The sequence below is a fragment of the Pollachius pollachius genome (assembly GCF_949987615.1).
Source record: "Pollachius pollachius genome assembly, contig: scaffold_27, whole genome shotgun sequence".
NCBI lineage: Eukaryota > Metazoa > Chordata > Actinopteri > Gadiformes > Gadidae > Pollachius > Pollachius pollachius.
The window spans coordinates 4802-28778 of record NW_027641399.1 but is presented as its reverse complement, the minus strand read 5'-3'; the positions used below and the strand labels follow the sequence as shown (position 1 = coordinate 28778).

Genomic DNA, 23977 nt, shown 5'->3' with positions numbered 1-23977 from the left:
CATCATTGTGTTGTGTACTAAAGTGAGATCATCATTGTGTTGTATTTTGTACTAAAGTGAGGTCATCATTGTGTTGTGTACTAAAGTGAGATCATCGTTGTATTGTGTACTAAAGTGAGATCATCATTGTGTTGTGTACTATAGTGAGATCATTGTTGTGTTGTATTGTGTGCTAAAGTCAGATCATCATTGTGTTGTGCATTAAAGTGAGATCATCATTGTGTTGTGTACTAAAGTGAGATCATCATTGTGTTGTATTGTGTGCTAAAGTGAGATCATCATTGTGTTGTGTTGTGTGCTAAAGTGAGATCATCATTGTGTTGTATTGTGTACTAAAGTGAGGTTATCATTGTGTTGTGTTCCCTAGGTGGAGCAGGGTGAAGAGACAACACCGTCACCAGCGTCATGACACCTAAACTGCCAATACAATGGCGTCCAGTGAAGTAGGACCTGTAATGGTGTCGGGAGATTCCAGAGGTACGAGAGCCTCACCGCCCACGGTGGCGTCTGTGTGTGTGTCTGTGTGTTCACTTTGAGTACTCTGTGTAGTCTGAGTACTGTGTACGCTGAGTACTCTGTCCACTCTGAGTATTCTGTACTCAGAGTGGACAGAGCTCAGAGCTCTCTGTCCATGCTTCATTAAGCTGATTATTATTTATCACTGAGTGAGGTCATGGATCAGCCGCCTATTCAAGGTTAGTCTGTGAGGAGTTTGAGCTGGGAGGGGAACTGGTCTATCAGGAAGAAGACAAAGATACTGTAGTCCACTATTATCCGTGATAGATGATAAATATGAATAACTTTGAATCAGTAGGTTGATCATTTTTAAGATTCCTGCTCTATAAGAGGCAGCTATGGAGTCAGCTGTCAGGTTGAAGTTAAGAATTACTTTTTCTTCTTGTGCCTTCTTGCGGCATTGGGTGACTTTAAAGGTACTTGGGACAGAATGAACAGTTATATTTGCGGTCCGGTATTATGATTACATTATTCAGACAGGAATCTTGGTTAGTGGAGACATTTAAACGTCATCTTGTACTGGGTCTTGTACTCTGTTTGCCCGCATCACAGATCTGGTTGTGATGTCATACCACACGAGGAAGTCCATATATGGTCCTGCCCTCCTTGAGAATGAGAGGGTCTATGAATCTGCGTCTAGGAGAGACCACCCTGCCTCTTGTCCAAAGTTAACAGAGACAACAGCCCCCTGTGAGCGGAAAAACGCAGCTCATATAAAAGCAGAGTCTGGGAGGAGTATGAACTGGGAGGGGAACTGGTCCAACTGGTTGGACATCATTTCCTTGATATGAGTCATACTTTTTTTTTGTGGCTCACTTCATCACAGCAGTAAGACGACTAAGGTACTGTAGTCCACTCTGATCCATCATAGATCATAAATATGAATAACTTTTAGTCTTATCAATAGGTTGATAGTTAGTTTCCTGTAAAACCACATGGTTAAAAACGTTAGTCAATGTATGGATACATTGCTATTTGTCAAAATTACTATTGAATAATTTTGAAGATTCCTGCTCTGTAGAATGCTACGTGTTAGACTGTGGGCTTTGGGGATCGAACCCAGAAACTTTCAGCCTTGAGTCAAGCGTCAGGTTGAGGTTAATAATGACTGTTTTGTCAGATTCAGTATTGGTTCTTGATCAAAAGTCCTGTGTTACCTTTAAAGGTACTGAGGATAGAATGGACAGTTGTTAGTGTAGTGCGGTATCATTATTACATTATTTCAACAGGAAGACGGCCATCTTGGTTAGTGAAGGTGTTTAAACGTCATCTTGTACTGGGTGTTGTTCTCTGTGGGCCTGCATCATTCTGCAGTAGTGTAGGCCTACTCTATATCTGAGAGCATGACTTGTATGAGAGGGATATGACCTTCAAGGTCAATTAACACTGCCACGACCTCCTCAACACAGAAGTCACTGGTGACGACTGGTTAGTGTTCTTCAGCTCAGCCAATCACACTGACATCCTCTCACCAGCAGGTGGTGCTGCAGTGCACCTTTTCGAGCGTTTCAAAACGGACCTAGCAAAATGATCCACTTTACTACCACCGGTGTTGAATGAATCACAGACTGCAGAAGAGTAGACCGTTTGTGCCTTTTTTTCTTTTGTGTGTGTGTGTGTGTGTGTGTGTGTGTGTGTGTGTGTGTGAACTCTGAGTACTCTGTCCACTCTGAGTACTCTGTCCACTGAGTATTCTGTACTCAGAGTGGACAGAGCTCAGAGCTCTCTGTGCAAACTTCATATTTAAAACAGTGATTACTATTCATCACTGAATGAGGTCATGGATCAGCCGCCTATAAGAGGTTAGTCTGGGAGGAGTATGAACTGGGAGGGGAACTGGTCCAACTGGTTGGTTCACCATTTCCTTGTTATGAGTCGGATGGTTTGGTTTGGCTGACTTTATCACTGTAGGAAGAAGATTAAGATACTGTAGTCCACTCTTATCTGTAATAGATCATAAATATGAATAACTTTGAATCTTATCAGTCGGTTGAACATTTTTAAGATTTCTGCTCTGTAGAATGATACATGTTAGACTGTGGGCTTTGGGGATCGAACCCAGAACCTTCCAGCATGGAGTCCAGAGGCGGAGCCAGACTTTGTGTACATCCGGGGCTTAGCCCAGAGGGGGGTCTGGGGATCCTCCCCCTGAAAAGTTTGAATTTCTAAATTGCAATTTCCTGCATTCTAGTCCATTTTAGGGTGACCTGCTGGACATTAGCAAATCCTAAATCTCTTCTAATTCATAGCCTACCTTTTCAGTTGCAGGGCCTGCTCAAGACAATACTATTTAATGGAAAGAAATAATAACCACTTAACTATTGACTTCTAGAGATTTTTATGTAAACTACAATGGGAAAATTGAGACTTATAATTTGAGACTAACTTTCAGTAGATTCAAAGTGCCTTGTCATGTTAAATGCCATTTTTATTTTTTATTTAAAAAAAAGGAAGAGACTGAAAGGTTTCTCCGATAAGGCGACTCTATTTAATGGAAAGAAAACATATTACAAATGCAAAGTATTGTGAAACAAGATTCACATTCCTTAGTTGGTACATCTCTTTATTGTAAATGAGAACAAATTGAATGACTGAATGAATGAATAAAATATTGAATGAATTATGGTGAGAGACTGATTCAATTAACTGTATTAAAGCTGAGCCAAAATGTTTTAACTGAAGGAATCAAGTCTAAAAATGATTCATCTTATTCCGACCCCATTTTTTTTCTCTTATCTGTCTGTTCTTCTATGGATTCTTACACTACTCATTTAATTTCTTCTTCACACTCCATATCAACTATTGTCTACCCTACCGCAGTGATTATCTTAGTTTTGTGGTGGCAACATAAGGCTGTAACTGCGTGGTTTGAGATTAGCAAACCTGTCAATTACGCTATCCCTGCTTATGACGGACACGTTTTCTCTTTCAATCATCATAACGGCCAGGTCGTTGAGCCTTTCTTGCCCCATAGTGCTCCTAAGCCAAGTGTGAAGTGTGTTTCCATCTTTCTCCTGATTAATGTTGTACCCACCAGAACTTCTTCTGACCTCAGCTCAATCTTGTAATGGCGGGCAAGGTTTTTGAGGAAATCTTCAGAGAGAAAGACCTCAGATGTTGGGTTGCAGGCTTGAATACCTGACATAACCTCTTCTCCCACACTTGAAAACCGACAGGTGAGCTCCTCCAACATCCTGTCCAGGCATGGATAAAAAAGCTGACATTTGAAATCATCTGAGCTGGTTATGCTTGAGGTTGATCCACAGGCTGACTCCACCACAAAATCACCAAAGCGTTTTTGCTTTTGTCTGGGACCAGCTGGAAGCTGAATATGATGTTCCTCGCATAAGACCATGGATCTTCTGAACATCTCCTCAGCACTATCATCTGTGCGGAGCCGTTTCAAAGTCTGATGTACTGCCATTTCTTACTGGGCAGCTTTGCCCAAGTCCACACTTTCCCCCTGAAGATACCTGTGTAATCCTTCCGTTATTCCAAGGAGTTTGGAAAACATGAGCAGCATGTACATCGTCTTTGGCCTGCAGAGGTTTGATAGGATCCCCTTGTTCATGGAGGTCTTCGTTGAGCTGAGGCAGGACAGGATGGCAGGAAGGTTTCTCAGCACAGCTTTGATAGACCTCAGCTTGCATGCCCATCGTGTGGTGGAGAGCTGCACCAGTTCAGATGGTGTTAATCCAAGTTCTTTCTGTACTTCTAGGAACTTGTCGTGGTTCACTAGGGAAGTACTGAAAGTGGTGTACAGATTTTCCAACAGCTCAAAGAACTTGGAAGCCGCTGGTACTGCTTTGCATGTATAGCACAAAACAAGATTCAATTGGTGTGCATAGCAGTGCACATATACTGCTTCAGGGTGTAGCTCCCTGAAGCAGGCCTGCACACCCCCCCTTCTCCACTCATGACGGATGCACCGTCATAAGCCTGGGCAACACACAGCAGACCTCCCAACGTGTGTGACTGCAGCAGTTCCTCAATTGCATCTGTAATGGACTTGGCATCAAATCCCTTCACTTTCCTTAGCCCCAGAAAACCTTCTGTGACTTGGTCCTCTTTGGTCACGAAACGCACACACAGCAAGCTGCTCAGTGTGTCCGTCTCTGGCCTCCTCTGCCATTACAGAGTACATTCCTGCCGCCTTAATCTGCTTCACTATGTTCCCTGTAACCTCTCTTGAAACACTTGTGATCATCTCATTTTGGGAAAAATTAGAAAGATAGGTGGCAGCTGAACTTGGTGTGTAATTTTGTAAAAGGATCGAATTCGTTAAGGAACTTGAAGCATTCCAAGAAGTTGCCTTGATTAAGGCTAGACTCTTGCTCATCATGGCCTCTAAATGGAATTCCTTGTTTGCCAAGGAAGGTGGTGATGGCTGCAATTCGCCGAAGGTATTCTCTTCTTTCTAAAATTTCAGCTGCATTTGTAGCATGAAGCTGGGTTATCACATCTCCTTTGCTCTTTGTGGTTTTGAAGCCATGCCAGAAGGACATGGTTGAGACATGGAAGGTACTCTTTTCATGCTCCCGGAATGTATCCAAAGCCCTTTTCCAGTTGGAAAAACCAGATCCACTGAGTGAATCTTTATTAATGCGTGTATTCTGCTTTTCCAAATACACGGCAGGAAAAGCAGAATGCAGAATTGCCCTCCGCAGAATACTCAAGCCATTTGAATTGCTCAAACCAATTTTTGTTGAAAGCTCTTTTCTGAGATCCAAACTGGCTGAAGGGATATTGTGACAGGCGCACCTGCTCCGGACCACTTTCTGGAGATCCTAGGTCACACCCTGCCATTCCTCCTGCTGGCCCTAGCTTGGCCTGTTCTTCCACTGCCCTGTTTTGGTCTCCTTCTGGGATCAAACACCTAGCAATTCCACTGGCTGTCCCTTGCTGTGACGTCTCTTCTGCCTCTTCCCTGATTTCACCTGACTCATCTGTGTAACAAAGTAGACTCATGAAAATTTGGACTATATAATATGATATGATATAATACAATCTAATTTAAATATATATAATATAATATCAGATAATATAATTAATGCAACTAGGGCTAAAAGTAGATCAAAATAATATATTTTTTTTAAATGAATCCATCTAGATTAACAACATCATTAGGCCTACTCACTGACTGAAATATCAGTGCATTATCATTATCTATTTAATTTTATTTTAATTTAAAATAATAAGGATAATGCACTGAAGTATTATACATATGCACACAAATAAGTACTACATTGTTTTAGAGGTTTGTCCGCATCTATCACTCTGGTAGAACTCATTTAAAAAGGGGTCAAAGTTCAATGAATGTGGATATGGACGCAAGCTGAAAGTAAACAAGACGGTCTAGCACCCGCCACGCATCGGTAACATCGGTAACATGTTGGCTGCTGGTCAAACAGCGAATGCAGCAACTCGATATCTGTACATTTCTTATCTAAATCGTTAATAAAGTTTGAGTTTAAAATAACCGATATGTCAGACATGGATATTTTTTACCTCTTCATGATGTTCAGTGGACCTCAACATTTAATTTAAGGTAACATTTGGTAACACACAACACTGTACAATATTGGCTGAGACAGAATCGCCATCAGAAAAACGGATTTCTGACATTTTAAGCAACGCTGCTAATCTATTTCGTGTGAAAGGAGTAATTATCATTGCAGCCTAGCTAGCCGAGGCAGGCTAGTTAGCACTAGCACCAGCACATCAAGGTGATCTCACTGAGCTGAAACATTTGACAGGTCATTGGCAGGGGCTGCTGCTGCTACGGTATCACTGGACGTTGGTTTAGAACAATAATTTCTAATGTCCATGGTAATGTTTGTTCCGCACCCTGAGGCTACTTTAACAAGACTGCTGAGAGACGGGGATGTTTAGAAAACGTCACGTTGTCCTGGCAACTGTTCTAAACAACCGAACGAGAGATGGCATTTTCCATTTTTACTTAGGACAGAATGTACAGCTGTTATATTTGTGGTGCAGTATTATGATAACATTATTTAGACAGGAAGACGGCCATCTTGCTTTGTGAAGGTGTTTAAACGTCTTCTCTTACCGGGTCTTGTTCTCTGTGGGCCTGCCTCACAGATCTGGTTGTGATGTCACCACATGAGGAAGTCCATGTATGGTCCTGCCTTCAGAGCGGTTTAACCAGCACAGGGAGCAGTTGGTATGATATCCACACGGTGAACTTGACCTTATCACACATTTTGTAGCGTTTTGAGACCTTCTGTGTTGAATGATGATACGTTATTAAAGAGTATATGAGAAACGTCTGGGATTGAGAAGGTCTATGAATCTGCGTCTTGTCCAAAGTTAACAGAGACAACGGCCTCCTGTGAGCGGAATACACAGCTCATATAAAAGCAGAGAGTAAACCAACGCCGAATGGCAGTAGAAACAGTATGGAGTTGTGTTTGTGTCCAGGTCTCCAGTCTACTATGGATGAGGAGAGAGGGGAGGGGGGTCCTGCCTCTAAGACCACTCTGTCTGGGGAACATGGCCGCAGGAGCAAAGCTAAGAGGTAAGAAGAGGATCTCTCTGTCTGTGACTGTTGTCCATCTCAGAGCTCAGCAGTGATACATCATGACTCCATCATTAGTCTGAGTTAAAGCTGTGTGTGTGTGTGTGTGTGTGTGTGTGTGTGTGTGTGTGTGTGTGTGTGTGTGTGTGTTGAAGCCCGGAGCAGCAGCAGAGAGCAGACTCCCCTGGACCCAGCTGTGTCTCCATGAAGAGTGACTGCTCTATGGGTACACCATTGGACTTTAAAGATGGATGCCCCTCCAGAAATAAGAGGTAGGGGTTTTAAACACACGAGGAAAACGAACCAGTTGGTTGTTATCAGACTCTACTGATACTGACGTCTACAAGTCTGGCGAAATATAATTGTGTGTGTGTGTGTGTGTGTGTGTGTGTGTGTGTGTGTGTGTGTGTGTGTGTTCCCCACAGACACCAGAAGAGGTCAAAGGTTACCAGCGCTCAGTCTCTACAGCAGCATCAAACAGAGCTGATCAAGGTGTGTAAATGTCCACCAAGACATTTAACTTCAGCTCTCCGTGGACATCAGAAAGCATCTCTTGTCCAGCGGGACGTGGATCCAGGACAGATGCTTCTGATGTCTCAGTTAGTTCAGAGTAAAGTTCTCCTTGATGTTTGTTCTGTTCCAGAGGGCTGAGGAGAACGCACACGCTTTTCTAGACAAGGAGCTGAAGAAGCTCTGGAGGGATCTCTTCTCAGATTACCCACAATGCTCAGAGGGTCAGAGAGTGGAGGAGGAGGTGGATGGTAAGGAGGAGGAGCAGAGGAGGCGCGCCATAGAGGGAGTGGTGGACATCACAAAGCTCTGCCTGATGGAGATGAACCAGGAGGAACTGGCCGACACACTGGGGGGCGGTAAGAGACTCTTATCTTGAAAACAGAGAAGAAATACACATTTTGATGAGTAGCTGGAGATTATTTGTTCTCTTCAGACTAAATGACATAGTGTGAGACTTATACGTTTCATACTTCTATGTGGAGAAAATCTTTCCTCTTTGGGGTTAAATGGTTTGATCCAGTATGTAGGGTTGTTGTGGGGTATCAGGTTAAATGGTTTGATCCGGATATGTAGGGTAATGGTGGGGGTCTCAGGTTAAAGAATGTTAAACATCATCATTACCAGCACCAAATCCCCCGACCACATCACCCCCATTCTCGTCCAACTACACTGGCTCAGTGTCCAACACCGGATTGACCTTAAAACCCTTCTGCTCACCGACAAAGCCCTCCACAACGTGGCCCCCACTTATCTCCCCGACCTCCTCCAGGAGGACAGGCCCTGCCGCTCCCTTCGTCATCCTCAGCTGGTCTTCACCGTCCCGACCTCCCGCCTCAGCACCGTGGGTGCTAGGGCTCTCAGCACCGTGGGTGCTAGGGCTCTGAGCAGTACTGAAAGAGACACCCTGACAACATTCAAACTCTCCTCAAAACACATGTGTTCCCACTGGCCTGCTCGCTGTAATGACCCCCTTCCGTGGGTTCCCCTCGTATCCCCGTTGTGCTGCTGTTCTTACCCCCTCCTACCTGGGTCTCCTCACTGCTGTTCTTACCCCCTCCTACCTGGGTCTCCTCACTGTTCTTACCCCCTCCTACCTGGGTCTCCTCACTGTTCTTACCCCCTCCTACCTGGGTCTCCTCACTGTTCTTACCCCCTCCTACCTGGGTTTCCTCACTGTTCTTACCCCCTCCTACCTGGGTCTCATGTCTTGTTTTGATCATGATGTTGGCGATGCAGCTCTTGCCTTTTTTGATGTTTGTTGTTTTATGAACTGTAAGGCGACCTTGGGTGTCATGAAAGGGGCCTTGAAATAAAATGTTATTCAATGTAATTATTATTATTATTAATATTAAACATAAGCTGCAGATCAACAGCAGAATAACTCAGTGGAAGAGATGCAACACTATCTTGTCATATCAGCATTTCATTTTACACCATTTCACTATCATTGTTATTATCATCAGTCCAATCATATTGCTATGGAAAAACCGAAAGGTCCTGAGCATTTTGAATCTGTAACATGCAGTCATTGTCACAACCAGCTTTTCTGACCAAGGTATGAAGCCACTAAATATCATGAAATTGATAATTCTACAGGAAATATTGACTGATGCCAACATCCGCTAACTGATGTCTGTTTTTTTCTCATTTAGGACCTGCTGCTGTTGAGTGCCAACATAAAATCAAGTCTCATTTGAAGAAGAAGTTCAGGTGTGTGTTTGAGGGAATCGCTAAAGCAGGTCATTCAACACCTCTGAATGAGTTCTACACAGAGATCTTCATCACAGAGAGAGGCAGTGGAGAGGTCAACAAGGAACATGAGGTCAGACTGATTGAAACTGCTTCCAGGAAACCAGTCAAGGAGGAAACACCGATCAAATGTGAAGACATCTTTAACCTGGAAAAAGATAAACCAATCAGGACAATAATGACAACTGGAGTGGCCGGTATTGGTAAAACCATCTTAACACACAAGTTTAGTCTAGACTGGGCTGAAGAAAAAGCCAACCAGGACATACACTTCACATTTCTCCTCACTTTCAGAGAGCTGAATTTACTGAAAGGGGAACACTTTAGCTTGGTGGAACTTCTTCATCACTTCTTTATTGAGACCAAAGAAGCAGGAATCTTCAGATACGATCGGTTCCAAGTTGTCTTCATCTTGGATGGACTGGATGAGTGTCGACTTCCTCTGGACTTCCAGAACAACAAGATATGGAATGATGTCACAAAGTCCACCTCGGTGGACATGCTGCTGACAAACCTCATCAGGGGCCACCTGCTTCCCTCTGCTCGCATCTGGATAACCACACGCCCTGCGGCAGCCAATCAGATCCCTGCTCATTGTGTTGACATGGTGACAGAGGTCAGAGGGTTCACCGACCAACAGAAGGAGGAGTACTTCAGGAAGAGATTCAAAGATGAGACGCTGGCCAGGACAATCATCTCCCACGTCAAGAAATCACGAAGCCTCCACATCATGTGTCACATCCCAGTATTCTGTTGGATCACTGCTACAGTCCTGGAGGACTTTTTCAAAACATCCCAGATAGGAGAAGAGACGCCCAAGACCGTGACTCAGATGTACAGCCACTTCCTGAGGGTTCAGTCCATACAGGGGGACAGGAAGTATCATTCGTTTGCTGAAACAGATACACGCTGGACTTCACAGAGCAGGGAGATCATTGTTTCTCTGGGAAAACTGGCTTTTAACCAGCTGGAGAAAGGCAACCTGATCTTCTACGAGGCAGATATGGCAGAGTGTGACATCAATATCAGAGCAGCCTCAGTGTACTCAGGAGTGTTCACCCAGATCTTTAAAGAGGAGTGTGGGCTGTACCAGGACAAGGTGTTCTGCTTTGTCCATCTGAGCATCCAGGAGTTTCTGGCTGCCCTTTATGTGTTTTGGTCCTTCATCCATAATGGTGTCAATCTGCTCTCAGAAGAACCACCAACCTCCAGGGAAGATGAACTCCTCCTCTACCAGAGCGCTGTGGACAAGGCCTTACAGAGTGAGAACGGACACCTGGACTTGTTCATCCGCTTCCTTCTGGGCCTCTCTCTGGAGACCAATCAGATTATCCTACGAGGTCTGCTGGGACAGACAATAAGTAGCTCACAGACAAACAAGGGAACAGTGTCTTACATCAAGGATAAGTTAGGTGGTAATCTCTCTCCAGAGAGAGGCATTAATCTGTTCCACTGTCTGAATGAGCTGAACGACCGTTCTCTAGTGGAGGAGATCCAACAGTCCCTGACATCAGGAAGTCTCTTCAAAACACATGTCTCTCCTGCTCAGTGGTCAGCTCTGGTCTTCATCTTACTGACATCAGAAGAGGAGCTGGACATGTTTGACCTAAAGAAATACAAAGCTTCAGAGGAGGGTTTTCTGAGGCTGCTGCCAGTGATCAAAGCCTCCAAGAGATCTCTGTAGGTTTACTCATAATGATGTATGACACACACAATACACAACACAATACACCTGATAGTAGAATATATAAGATATAACTAACAAAACATATCTGTAGGTTCACTAATAACATGTATTACAATAAACCAACTAACCAACTTTTCTAATAAAGATGAAGACAATAACTTAATTATGTTAAAAGTAAAAGTTACACAGATTATTAAATGAACATTTAAGGATCAAATGTAGTTCAATTAATAAAACATATTTTATTACAGCTTTTCACACGTTGTAGCAAGCAATAACGGCCAATAACATAATAATTGCCAATAACGTAATAATTTAAATGTAATGAAGCCAATAACATAATAACTTGCTAATAGTGTGATAAAGTTGTTGAAACAATAATGTAATAACTTGTTACATTATTGGCTGGTTATTACGTTATTTGCCTTGTATAAAAAAAAAACCTTGAAAATGTAATAACTGAGCCAATAATGTAATATATGAGTTATCACTGAGTTATCACAAAATTGTTGAGCCAATAACGTAATAACTTTTTGCCAATAATGTAATAACTTATTACATTAATGGCTGCTTGTATTAAATAAATACTTTGAAAATGTAATAACTGAGCCAATAACGTAATAAATGAGGTATCACTGTATTTTATTTTCAATTTCTGGAGAGAAACAGTCACACTTAGCCTTGTTATTGTATCTTGCGTCACACGCTTAAATATCTGACCTTACAGTTACCCCTCCAACCTCATACCCCCCTCCAGAGGATGCCTTACAGGAGCAAAGAGTGAATTTGGATTTATATGTAACTCTAAGGTTCCGCTATAGTAGAGCTTCGAAAAGCTCACGACTCCGTTGAATTGTCTGCGTGGTCACGGAGTTGGATGCACGGAGTTTAATAACGGAACCCTAATAGTTGCATATAAATCCAAATTCAAACTGTCAAGTGTGACAGCTTCTCTCCAGAAATTGAAAATAAAATACAGTGATACCTCATTTATTACGTTATTGGCTCAGTTATTACATTTTCAAAGTATTTATTTAATACAAGCAGCCAATAACGTAATAAGTTATTACATTATTGGCAAAAAGTTATTACGTTATTGGCTCAACAATTTTATTACATTGTTGGCAAGTTATTACGTTATTGGCTTTATTACATTTAAATTATTACGTTATAAGCTTTATTAAATTTAAACTATTAAGTTCTTGGCTGTTATAACGTTATTGGTTGATACACACGTCCTTCATTAAGTTTAAAGTAAAAGATATAGGTAATTTTCATGACACTTCCTAACATATGGTGTTTATTGTGTGAGCAGGCTGAATATCTGCCATCTGTCGGAGAGATGCTGTGAAGCTCTGGCCTCAGTTCTCAGATCCAACTCCTCTAGTCTGAGAGAGCTGGACCTGAGTACCAATGATCTGCAGGATTCAGGAGTGAAGCTGCTCTCTGCTGGACTGGGGAGTCCACACTGTACACTGGAAACTCTCAGGTCCGTTTTACCCAATGGTCAAACAGTTACACCACAAGGTTCAATATCAGAAGACATTTAACAGATTTACAACCATAAAAGTGTGCACGTAAAGTGAAGCAGCACGCAACTGACACACCCAAGCGCACAAATGCTGTCTAAAGGTACGGCCACACTGAACGTGTTAAGCGCGTTAGAGGCGTAGAAAATCTGCATTTTTGCATAGGGAACCATTGGTTTAGGCGCGTAGATGTGTTACACGCGCTAAAGCAGCGCGTTAGGCGTGTTAGACGTGTTTTACGCACCTAAATAATGCCGTGTTCTTGAAGAAAGTAGTCTAAACTGGATTGCTTTTAACTCACTTTATTTGTTAAAGTATTTCGGTATGGTAACTATGAAGCAAAAGGAGGGGAATTGTATTCAACACACGCGTGGAGCGACCAATCTTCTAGGCACGGAGCTACCAACGTGTCTGCCATTGGTTTCTGACCTCTTCTGGCTCCCGCTCTGCGTTTGTATCAAGTAGGCGTGGCCTATGTGTTGGCTCCGCCCTCCTCATCTGTCTAAAGATGCTGCCTTCTGTGGCTGGAGTAGTTATTGCAGCTTGTATGTTGGGTCCTGCTCCCCTTGTGGCTATGTAAAGTAATTACAACTTATGTGTTTGATCCTGAACCCATGTGGCTATGTGGGGGAAATGCATCTTATGTGCTTAATTTACGTGGCAATAACGCGCCCAACGCACCTAACAGATTTACATCAATAAAAGTACGGCCACACTGAACGCGTTACGGGTGTTAGAGGCATAGAAAATCCGCATTTTTGCATTGGGAACCTTTGATTTGGGCACGTAGATGGGTTACACGTGCTAAAGCAGCGCGTTAGGCGCGTTAGACGCATTTTACACACCTAAATAACGTGCCCAACGCACCTACGTACGTGCAGAGTTCAAAAAATTTAACTTTTTACACTCCTACGCGTGACGCTTACCAACTACAGGACTGCCTGTAGTTGGTGTCCTGACGGGAGATCCTGGCACCAACCCGGGCTAGCAGGTCATCGAACATGGCCCCAGGCAACCCAAAATACCGCTGGAACCGGCCGTCATCCAGACAAAAACAAAAACCCTCCCACAACAAATACAGCGCAGCGATGGTGGTGATCTCAGCCATGTTTGTGGAGCAAAAGAGAAGGAGCGGGGGAAAATAAGTTTTGGGCGGGCTCATCTAGCATCGTAGGCGCGTTAGGCGCGTTGAACCATTTTTGTGACACACATTGATGAAGCAGTGGGTTAGGCCTAATCATACTCACGTAACGCGTTCAGTGTGGCCGTACCTTTAGTTCTCGTGCTCGCAAAGTGTTTTCCTGATCGCTATGATGTTTATTTTCCTCACAACACAATATACATAATATTGGAGCAAAACTTCAAATTATCTAAAAAACATCGCTTAAGATTAACTGATAACATTACAATGCATGATATACATAATACTGCAACAAAAAGTAATATTAATATACAAAACGACTTTTCAAACGCTGCAAAACAACTATCTTATTGTTATACATTTTACATCCAATTTGAATAACCACAATTTCTTCATTATGTAATAAGTTGAAGATGTAAGTTATTTTAATTACAGTTCCTAACCTGTTCTCTTTATTTTGTGTGAAGGCTGAAGGGCTGTGATCTGTCAGAGAGATGCTGTGAAGCTCTGGCCTCAGTTCTCAGCTCCAACTCCTCTAGTCTGAGAGAGCTGGACCTGAGTACCAATGATCTGCAGGATTCAGGAGTGAAGCTGCTCTCTGCTGGACTGGGGAGTCCACACTGTACACTTGAAACTCTCAGGTCAGTTTTACCCAATGGTCAAACAGTTAGACCACAAGGTGCAATATCAGAAGGGATTTAACAGATTTACATCCATAAAAGTGCACACATAAAGTGAAGCAGCAAGCAACTGACATCCCAAATGCTGTCTTAGTTCTCGTGCTCGCAAAGTGTTTTCCTTATCGCTATGATATTTATTCTCCTCAAAACACAATAAACATAATATTGGAATAAAACTTCCAATTATACACAAAACATTGCTTTAGATGAACTAATAACATGTATTACCATACAATACATAATATACATAATGCTGCAACAAAAAGTAATATTAATAGACAAAAAATAATTTCCAAACACTGCAAATATATAGTGCTTTTCTAACCATTAGCCACCCAAAGCGCTTCACAATATTGACACACACACACACACACACACACACACACACACACACACACACACACACACACACACACACACACACACACGGTGGAGTCAACTATGCAAGGCGACAGCCAGGTCGTCGGGAGCAGTTAGGGTCAGGTGCCTTGCTCAAGCACACCTCAACACTCAGCTAGGAGGAGCGGGGATTGAACCAGCAACCTCCAGGTTACCAGGCAACCCGCTATACCTCCTGAGCTACTGCTGCCCTTAACAACAACTTTCATATAGTTACACATTTTACACCCAATATTTAATAACCACAATTTCTTCATTATGTGATAAGTTGAAGATGTAAGTTATTTTAATCACAGTTCCTAACCTGTTCTCTTTATTTTGTGTGAAGGCTGAAGGGCTGTGATCTGTCAGAGAGATGCTGTGAAGCTCTGGCCTCAGTTCTCAGCTCCAACTCCTCTAGTCTGAGAGAGCTGGACCTGAGTACCAATGATCTGCAGGATTCAGGAGTGAAGCTGCTCTCTGCTGGACTGGGGAGTCCACACTGTACACTGGAAACTCTCAGGTCGGTTTTACCCAATGGTCAAACAGTTACACCACAAGGTTCAATATCAGAAGACATTTAACAGATTTAGATCCATCAAAGTGTGCACGTAAAGTGAAGCAGCACGAAACTGACACCCCCAAGCGCACAAATGCTGTCTAAAGGTATGGCCACACTGAACGCTTCATGCTCGTCAAAGGCGTAGAAAATGTGCATTGTTGCATTGGGAACCATTGGTTTAGGGAGTAGATGCGTTACACCCGCTAAAGTAGCGCTTTAGGCGCGTTAGACGCATTTTACGCACCTAAATAACCCGCCCAACGCACCTACGTGCCCAACACATCTATGCGCAGAGTTCAAAAAATGGAACATTTTATGCTTCTACGCGTGACGCTTAGCCGCGATAGCCAATTAGCGTTGAGCTTGAACCGACGTCACCGGCAGAGCGACGGAGGACAGGCGCTCCGCAGCTGATATGGAGCGCCTGTAGTTGGTGTCCTGACTAGAGGTGGTTCGGTCGCGAACTGATTCGTTCGAACGAACGAATCGTTAGAACGAACGATCCGAACTGGTTCTTCTCTCTCGTTCGCGTCGATCGCGTCGGTCGTCTCGTTCGCGTCGGTCGTCTCGTTCGCGTCGTTCGTGACTCAGAATTGACTCCTCCCAGACCCACGACTCGCAGACAGTTCGTTCAGCAAGACGAGGGACCGAGGCGACTCACGGCACACACTGTTGCTTGCACTGCACCAGGAGCAGGTTATAGTTATAACTAGGCTTTACTTAGTTAGCTTCAACGATACATGAAGTAAACATACTTGGAACGTCCATGTAGGCCTACGCAGCAGCACTATGCGCAGGTGATGCCGCATGATATGCCGCAAGGCATATCATTATTAACTAACGCATTATCTCTGAGGTGAAGTAAAGCCTCAGGTGGTCCGTTACATTTTCTTGTCAAGTAGCCTGGTGTTTACATTTTAGGGTTAGGGTTTCACATTGTTCCTTTATCTCGGGTATTTTTTTAATATATAAAATTAACGATATTGACTCAACTTTCAGGATAAAGTGATTCGATTCGCCATTCGATTCACCGGAAACTCGACTGAACCAGTTCAGTCGAGTTTCCGGTAGCACTGAGTCTGACTGACTCAGCTGAGAACCATGCAATGGGTTCATTGCATGATGCGATTCACCGCTACCGGAAACGGAAACTGGACTGAACCGGAAACTGGGCTGAACGAACGAACGAACGATTCGCGAACGACTCATCTTGGCGAACTGACTGACGCGAACTGGTTCACGTAAACGAATCATTGAATCCACCTCTAGTCCTGACGGGAGATCCTGGCACCAACCCGGGCTAGCAGGTCATCGAACATGGCCCCAGTCAACCTAAAATACCGCTGGAACCGGCCGTCATCCAGGCGGAGTTCCTGGAGGAGGTGGTGAAACTCACCCAGCTGTGAGCGCCTACGGAGGATGTCATGCACCCAAACACGACGGCGTTTGAGTTTCCTGCTGAAGGGAAAAACGGTCTGTTTAGTTACTGGACCAGATGAAATGAGACGGAGAGGTAATAAAGTCTGTCGGCACGAGGACCTTGGATTTATTAAGTAAAGTGGCAACGGTTATACAGAGTCATAAGCGTGAGAAATCGAATATGTCTAAGTCCCTAATCAGCGCTGATGGTTTGTCCGGAGCTTCGCCTCCTTGGAAGGTCTGCTTCAGAAGAAGGTGAAGAGTCTCAGAGTGATACAGTCTTATACTGTATCTCCTCGTGATGAGGTGTGTGCGTTTGAGATGTGTGTGGTTCTGTGTGTTTTTACTTGACCTTGGCTCCCAGGCACTAGTGTATGCATGTATATCTTCTTGTGTTCCTCCTCACGGCGGAGAGCTTCAGAGCATCTCCTGTTGTGGTCCTCCCGTTCTTGAGGATGACTGGTGCATTCTCTGAGTGTCTACCATCTGCCGGGAGGAGAAATGGGGCCCTGGCTCCGGCCCTGACCTGACTATATTCTCATGTATGTGTAGCATCTCCTGTTGTGGTCCTCCCGTTCTTGAGGATGACTGGTGCATTGTCTGAGTGTCTACCATCTGCCGGGAGGAGAAATGGGGCCCTGGCTCCGGCCCTGACCTGACAATATTCTCATGTATGTGTTATGTGTTAAAAGTTGACTATATTATAAGGTGACTGCCATGTGATGTGCTCATTAAGCTAGGGTAGGAGTTAGCTATATTTATAATGTACATGTGATGTGCTCAGCAGGTTATTTTGCCCAACACTGCTCTCCTCGAACCCCAACAACAAATACAGCGCAGCGATGGTGGTGATCTAAGCCATGTTTGTGGAGCAAAAGAAAAGGAGCGGGGGAAAATACGTTTTGGGCGGGCTTATCTAGCTCCGTAGGCGCGTAAGGCGCGTTGAACAATTTTTGTGACACACAATGATGAAGTGGCAGGTTAGGCCTAATCCTACGCGCGCAACGCGTTCAGTGTGGCCGTACCTTTAGTTCTCGTGCTCGCAAAGTGTTTTCCTGAACGCTGTGATGTCTATTCTCCTCACAGCACACTATACATAATGATGGAATAAAACTTCTAATTATATGCAAAACATCGCTTTAGATTAATTGATAACATTACAATACATAATATACATAATACTGCAACAAAAAGTAATATTAATATACAAAACGACTTTTCAAACGCTGCAAAACAACTATCTTATTGTTCTACATTTTACACCATATTTCAGTAACCACAATTTCTTCATTATGTAATAAGTTGAAGATGTAAGTTATTTTAATCACAGTTCCTAACCTGTTCTCTTTATTTTGTGTGAAGGCTGAAGGGCTGTGATCTGTCAGAGAGATGCTGTGAAGCTCTGGCCTCAGTTCTCAGCTCCAACTCCTCTAGTCTGAGAGAGCTGGACCTGAGTACCAATGATCTGCAGGATTCAGGAGTGAAGCTGCTCTCTGCTGGACTGGGGAGTCCACACTGTACACTGGAAACTCTCAGGTCAGTTTTACCCAATAGTCAAACAGTTACACCACAAGGTTCAATATCAGAAGACATTTAGCAGATTTACATCCATAAAAGAGTGCACGTAAAGTGAAGCGGCAGGCAACTGACACCCCCAAGCGCACAAATAATGTCTTAGTTCTCGTGCTTGCAAAGTGTTTTCCTGATTGCTATGATATTTATTCTCCTCAAAACACAATATGCATAATATTGGAATAAAACTTCTAATTATATACAAAACATTGCTTTAGATGAATTAACAACATGTATTACAATACAATACATAATATGCATAATACTGCAACAAAAAGTAATACTAATATGCAGAACGATTTTCAAACACTGCAAAGCAAATGGACTGCATTTATATAGCGCTTTTCTAACTATTGACACACACACACACACACACACACACACACACACACACACACACACACACACACACACACACACACACACACACACACACACACACACACACACACACACACCTCAACACTCAGCTAGGAGGAACCGGGGATTGAACCAGCAACCTTCAGGTTACCAGGCAACCCGCTCTACCTCCTGAGCTACTGCCACCCCTTTACAACAACTTTCATATAGTAATACATTTTAGATCCAATATTTAATAACCACAATTTCTTCATTATGTAATAAGTTGAAGATGTAAGTTATTTTAATCACAGTTCCTAACCTGTTCTCTTTATTTTGTGTGAAGGCTGAAGGGCTGTGATCTGTCAGAGAGATGCTGTGAAGCTCTGGCCTCAGTTCTCAGCTCCAACTCCTCTAGTCTGAGAGAGCTGGACCTGAGTACCAATGATCTGCAGGATTCAGGAGTGAAGCTGCTCTCTGCTGGACTGGGGAGTCCACACTGTACACTGGAAACTCTCAGGTCAGTTTTCAGCCTCTTCAAACTGGGTCTTGGGGTTGTTTAATATGTAAGGGATGGTCAATGACTAGTTGGACCATTATTGAAAAGAACATACAAAACGGTATGCATGTTATATGTTATGTAACTCTACCCCGCTGATGTGAGGGTTAGGGTGTGGTTGAAAATAACCGAGTTCTATCACTTCAACTAACTAATTCTAACTCACAAACTAAGCTGTTTCCCATATGAGATGTCCACCCACGACCGGTCAGTCATAAATTCCTTTAAGCAACAACAACTAATCTAAAACACCAGGTTGAGGTCAGCATGCCTTGACCCCAGACTCTCTGGCGCTGTGTCAAGCCTTGGAGGTGTTTTAGATGCTTTCTACTATTAGATATATAGACCTATTAATAATCATAGTTTGCCATAAAAATGTAATCTTTAATTTCTTCCATAAGGGGTTGACCTGTTAACTACTAGTATGTTATGTTTGTTATAGGTTATGTAAGTCTGGCCTGCTGATGTGAGGGTTAGGGCTTGACCTGTTAACTACTAGTATGTTATGTTATATGTTTTGTAACTCTGGTCAGTTGATGTGCACTGAGGAGTTGTCATTAGCGTAGACATGGGGACGAGGCTTTAGCCGTGCTGTGATCTGAATATAATGCACACCTCACCATAGAACATCACTGGCCGTGGTAAAGTGAATCATATTGAACATTAAAGATGGACTTTATTAACTTCACATTAGTTTGGTGTAGTGCTGCTCATGTTTGATGCATTTCTGTTGCTCTTTTGCCTGCTGACAAAACTCTCCCTGGTTCTACACAATGTTAGAACCTGTGAAGAAACGGTCTCAGCGTACCAAACACAGCGGACTTCTCCTGACTCTAACCAAACACACATCCAAGTGTGTTTGGTTAGAGTTGCACATCCAAGTGAAGGAAGTTCTGATGTCTGTGATGATGTCATCTCCCCACTTCCTCTTCCTGTTCTCCTTGTCCTCCAAATGGAATGAATACACTTTATAAATGTGGTTACTTTAGTATGAACTGCTCTCAACCAGAATAAATATAATAAAGTGTGTGTGTGTGTGTGTGTGTGTGTGTGTGTGTGTGTGTGTGTGTGTGTGTGTGTGTGTGTGTGTGTGTGTGTGTGTGTGTGTGTGTGTGGCTTGTCTGGCTGCCTGGTCACACAGGAAGGCTGTGCTTCTCTGGCCTCAGCTCTGAGCTCCAACCCCTCCCATCTGAGAGAGCTGGACCTGAGCTACAATCACCCAGGAGACTCTGGAGCTGCGCTGCTCTCTGCTGGACTGGAGGATCCACGCTGGACACTGGACACTCTCAGGTATGGAGAGGACAGCTCACCACTCAGGGACAAAGTCTCCTACGAGGATTCAAGCCGCTGCTAGATGAAGTGGTTTGAAGATGCAGCTGTCACTCATGTTGTGTAGAAAGTGATGAGACGGCAGATGATGAAGGTGAATGTTTCAACATGCTGCTCTCACTTTGTTTCCCCCCCAGTGTGGAGCACGGTGGAGTGTGGAGGCTGAAACCAGCTCTAAAGAAGTGTTAGTGTTTGTTTCGTTTATGTATATGTATTTATATATACATACATATCTATATACATACATACATGCATGTAAACATACATACATACATACACGTTTTGACAGTTAATTTCCAGCCTGTCTGTGTGTGTATGATGATATAGATATGAATCCTAGCCAAGTGCCCCCAGTGATGTGTATATGTATGTGTAGGTGAGTAGGTGTATGTCTGAGTACATGTCTATAATAAATGAACCAGTTCTATGGTTCATCAGTCCATCTCCAGCCTGTATGTGAGCTCAGCTCCTTCAGTCTGTTCTTTACACAGGTGTCCCTTTGGAGGTTGAGTGACATGTATGTGTATTGAGAAATCCAAAAGTGGAATATCTTGGAAGATATTACAAATATTATTTAGGTATTTCATGGGTGTAATAAGCTCATCATAACAAACATTTTGATGTATGATATGTTAATGTAAAGTAAATATTGAGGGAGTAAATGCACTTTATACATTTGTCCTCATTTCAATGTTTTGATTGGGACAGCCACTCACACACACATGGGATTTCCAATCAACTTTAACTTTAATTATCTTAAACACAATGTGTCCTATTGCTTAGAAAATATACAGCACATGATTCCAATATAGTACCTATCATATGATATTTTGTCTTTCTATGTTAATGTTTGAAGAAGAGAGAGCGATCACAAAAAGAGTCTGAAGGAGAATAAAGAGAAGAAGAGCGCAGGAGAACAGTACTAATGATGATGATGATGATGATGATGATGAGGATGAAGAGCGGTTCAGCAGCTCATCATGTCTGGTTCTCCCTCAGATGCCTGTGAACTCACACTGGACCCCAACACGGCCCACAGACGACTCTCTCTGTCTGAGGACAACAGGAAGGTGACGCTGGTTGGAGAGGACCAGTCGTATCCGGATCACCCAGAGAGATTTGACTCCTGGGCCCAGGTGTTGGGTAGAGAGGCTCTGACTGGCCGCTGTTACTGGGAGGTAGAGTGGGAAGGACCTGTTGAGATAGGAGTGACATACAGAGGAATCACAAGGAGAGGATGGAGTCCTGACAGGGGGCTTGGACAGGACAACAAGTCCTGGTGTCTTCATTGTTATGATGGTCGTTACTCTGCCGAGTACAACGGTAGGAGAACAGACCTCCCTCTCCCCCCCGCTGGCTCCACCAGAGTAGGAGTGTATCTGGACCGGCCTGCTGGCTCTCTGTCCTTCTACAGAGTGTCCCCAGGTGGAGGAGGGTCCTCAGACACACTGACACACCTCCACACCTTCTGGTCCTCCTTCACCCAGGAGGACCTCCTCCCGGGGGTGGGGTTATGGTGGGGGGGGGCAGCGTCTCTGTGATCCCTCAGCGGTAGGGGGGGTCCTCAGTGGTCTCTGCCCTCTGTGGTTGAAAAAAAAAAAAGGCGGTGGGGAGGAGGACCGCACACACACACACACAAACATACACATACGCATACACACAAACACACATAGACACACACCCACACACAAACAGACATACAGACACACATATATACAGCATATATTGCTGCTTCTATTGTTTTAGCCCTTGTGTTTTTTGTGTACATGTAAGGGACTATTTTTCTGTAAAGGGACATTAGCACCCCCTATCGCCTATTGACAGTACTTCAGGTAGGACGTTCCTCCCTCAGCCTCCATTGACTCCCATTAATTCCCCCTAAAGTCACATAATCCTGATTCACGACCTGATTTAAAGCAGATTTTATATTTTATTCATAATAACCAAGAGATCTATGGGATAATGTTGCATGTTGTAAATGGCTTAAGACTGAATCTTGATTTTTCGTGTTCTGATGGGAACCAAGCGTCCGCAGAACATGTTCAGTTATTAAAGATATGTGCACACCTGTTGATGATTTGTAAAGTCTGCTGCTTCTATTGTTTTAGTCCTCCTGTTTATTGTGTACATGTAAGGGACTATTTTTCTGTTGTATTTGTTAATGAAGCATAATTGCAATAAACAACTCGGTGGATCCAACTGAATGTTCTCGTTTGTTCAGCCGATGATTTTGTGTTTTATTAGTAAATAATGCTTCAATAAGCGCCTTAAGAATAATAATATATTAATCAGAAATTATAAATTATTATATTATATAATAATTTAATTTTGTGTTCGTCGTTCGTTCGTTGTGGGCTCTGTTTGCGGTCGTCCTCTCACAAATACTATTTCGATACACTATTACTATTTATTTTATTTATTAAGATTCATAAAATCTTCTGGAGGCACACAGCTTTTGGCCCTGATAATATATATTATATGATATAGATATCTATATATAATGATATTATTTAAAAATAGAGCTCCAGGACTCCCGCCGGAGCACCCGGAGTGTTCTAGAATATTTACAGAACACGGCCAAAGGCTGTGTGCGCCTCGCCATTGCGATACATCCACTGTAAACAGAGCGCATGGTACCGTGGCCCCAAGCTGCTCAGGGCCACACCCCCACCCTCCTCCTGGACCCGCCTCTAAAAACGTCACGGTTGTGGAGAGCTCATTGTGGGACTGGCTCGTGGTGGCTGTAATCCTGCAACAAGGCTGAATTTCTTGAACGTCTTCAAATACTGTATTAAGGGCCCACTAACAAATATATAAAAGCATCCATAAAGTAGCATGCCATGGGACCTTTAATGTCTTCTCATTCCTGCGCTTCTGAACTTTGCTGCGACATTTACATTTTACATTAAAGGCATTTAGCATGCACCTACAATAAGTCAAAGAAGAAAGAAACAACAATATATCTCTGTCGGTACAGTAAGGATGTTAGAACCAAGTGCCAAGCACTAAGAATCGCTAGGTTAACCCATTCCCTGAATACAACAGAGATAGTGAGGATAAGAGACTCTCTCCCCCTCCATCCCCCCTCTCCTCCCTCCCTCCCCCATCTCTCTCTCCTTCTCTCCCCCCCTCCCTCTCTCCCCCCCTCCCTCGTACCAGCGCCGGCGTCTCCGTGATGAGCGGCCAACCGCTCGGCGAATCCCTGGCCAACCCCCTGGATTCCTCCAGGGGGACCCCGATTACCTCAGTGGCGGCAGCGACCCCTCCCTCCCCCCTCCCTCCTCCCAACCCTCGCCCCTCTGGGCCTCCCTCCCCCCTCTCGCGGCGGGTGTGTTGCGTCTCGTGTCGTGACTATCCCGACGTCTGCGTCTGTGTCGGTCTCGTTGCCGTGGCGCCCCCGGGACGAGTCGCCGTGGGTTACACCGCCGCGGCTGCTGGCTCTGTTTGTGTTCGTCTGCCAGAGAGT

General features: G+C 43.8%; 2 protein-coding genes across 4 annotated transcripts; both read left to right on the top strand.

Moving 5' to 3' along the window:
- Positions 1-1339: 1339 nt before the first annotated feature.
- LOC307091636 (protein NLRC3-like) lies at positions 1340-21639 on the top strand. 3 transcript variants are annotated; one of them, XM_079759274.1, is made up of 13 exons: positions 1340-1358; positions 6958-7054; positions 7210-7326; positions 7480-7546; positions 7698-7923; positions 9220-10996; positions 12319-12492; positions 14141-14314; positions 15081-15254; positions 18075-18248; positions 18970-19143; positions 20324-20472; positions 20649-21639. In XM_079759274.1, exons 2-12 carry the CDS (start codon positions 6972-6974, stop codon positions 20352-20354), a joined length of 3171 nt encoding a protein of 1056 aa, XP_079615400.1. In that variant the 5' UTR covers positions 1340-1358; positions 6958-6971; the 3' UTR covers positions 20355-20472; positions 20649-21639. The 3 variants fall into 3 exon arrangements, with proteins under 3 accessions (XP_079615400.1, XP_079615399.1, XP_079615398.1); XM_079759273.1 differs by lacking the exon at positions 1340-1358 and adding an exon at positions 1378-6564 and having other exon boundaries at positions 6619-7054; XM_079759272.1 differs by lacking the exon at positions 1340-1358 and having other exon boundaries at positions 1378-7054.
- Positions 20620-22710, top strand: LOC307091638 (neoverrucotoxin subunit beta-like; the record flags this gene model as incomplete). Its single annotated transcript, XM_079759275.1, has 2 exons — positions 20620-20695; positions 21511-22710. The coding sequence occupies 2 exons, from the start codon at positions 20620-20622 to the stop codon at positions 22050-22052; spliced, it is 618 nt and encodes a 205-aa protein (XP_079615401.1). The 3' UTR covers positions 22053-22710.
- Positions 22711-23977: the final 1267 nt, after the last annotated feature.

What these genes read in the sequence shown, in the direction of transcription:
- LOC307091636 (XM_079759273.1), top strand. Translation starts at nt 6,936, where the DNA reads ATGGAGTTGTGTTTGTGTCCAGGTCTCCAGTCTACTATGGATGAGGAG. An exon ending in CGCAGGAGCAAAGCTAAGAG is followed by an intron (nt 7,055 to 7,209) that starts GTAAGAAGAGGA and finishes TGTGTGTTGAAG; the next exon opens with CCCGGAGCAGCAGCAGAGAG. An exon ending in ATCAAACAGAGCTGATCAAG is followed by an intron (nt 7,547 to 7,697) that starts GTGTGTAAATGT and finishes GTTCTGTTCCAG; the next exon opens with AGGGCTGAGGAGAACGCACA.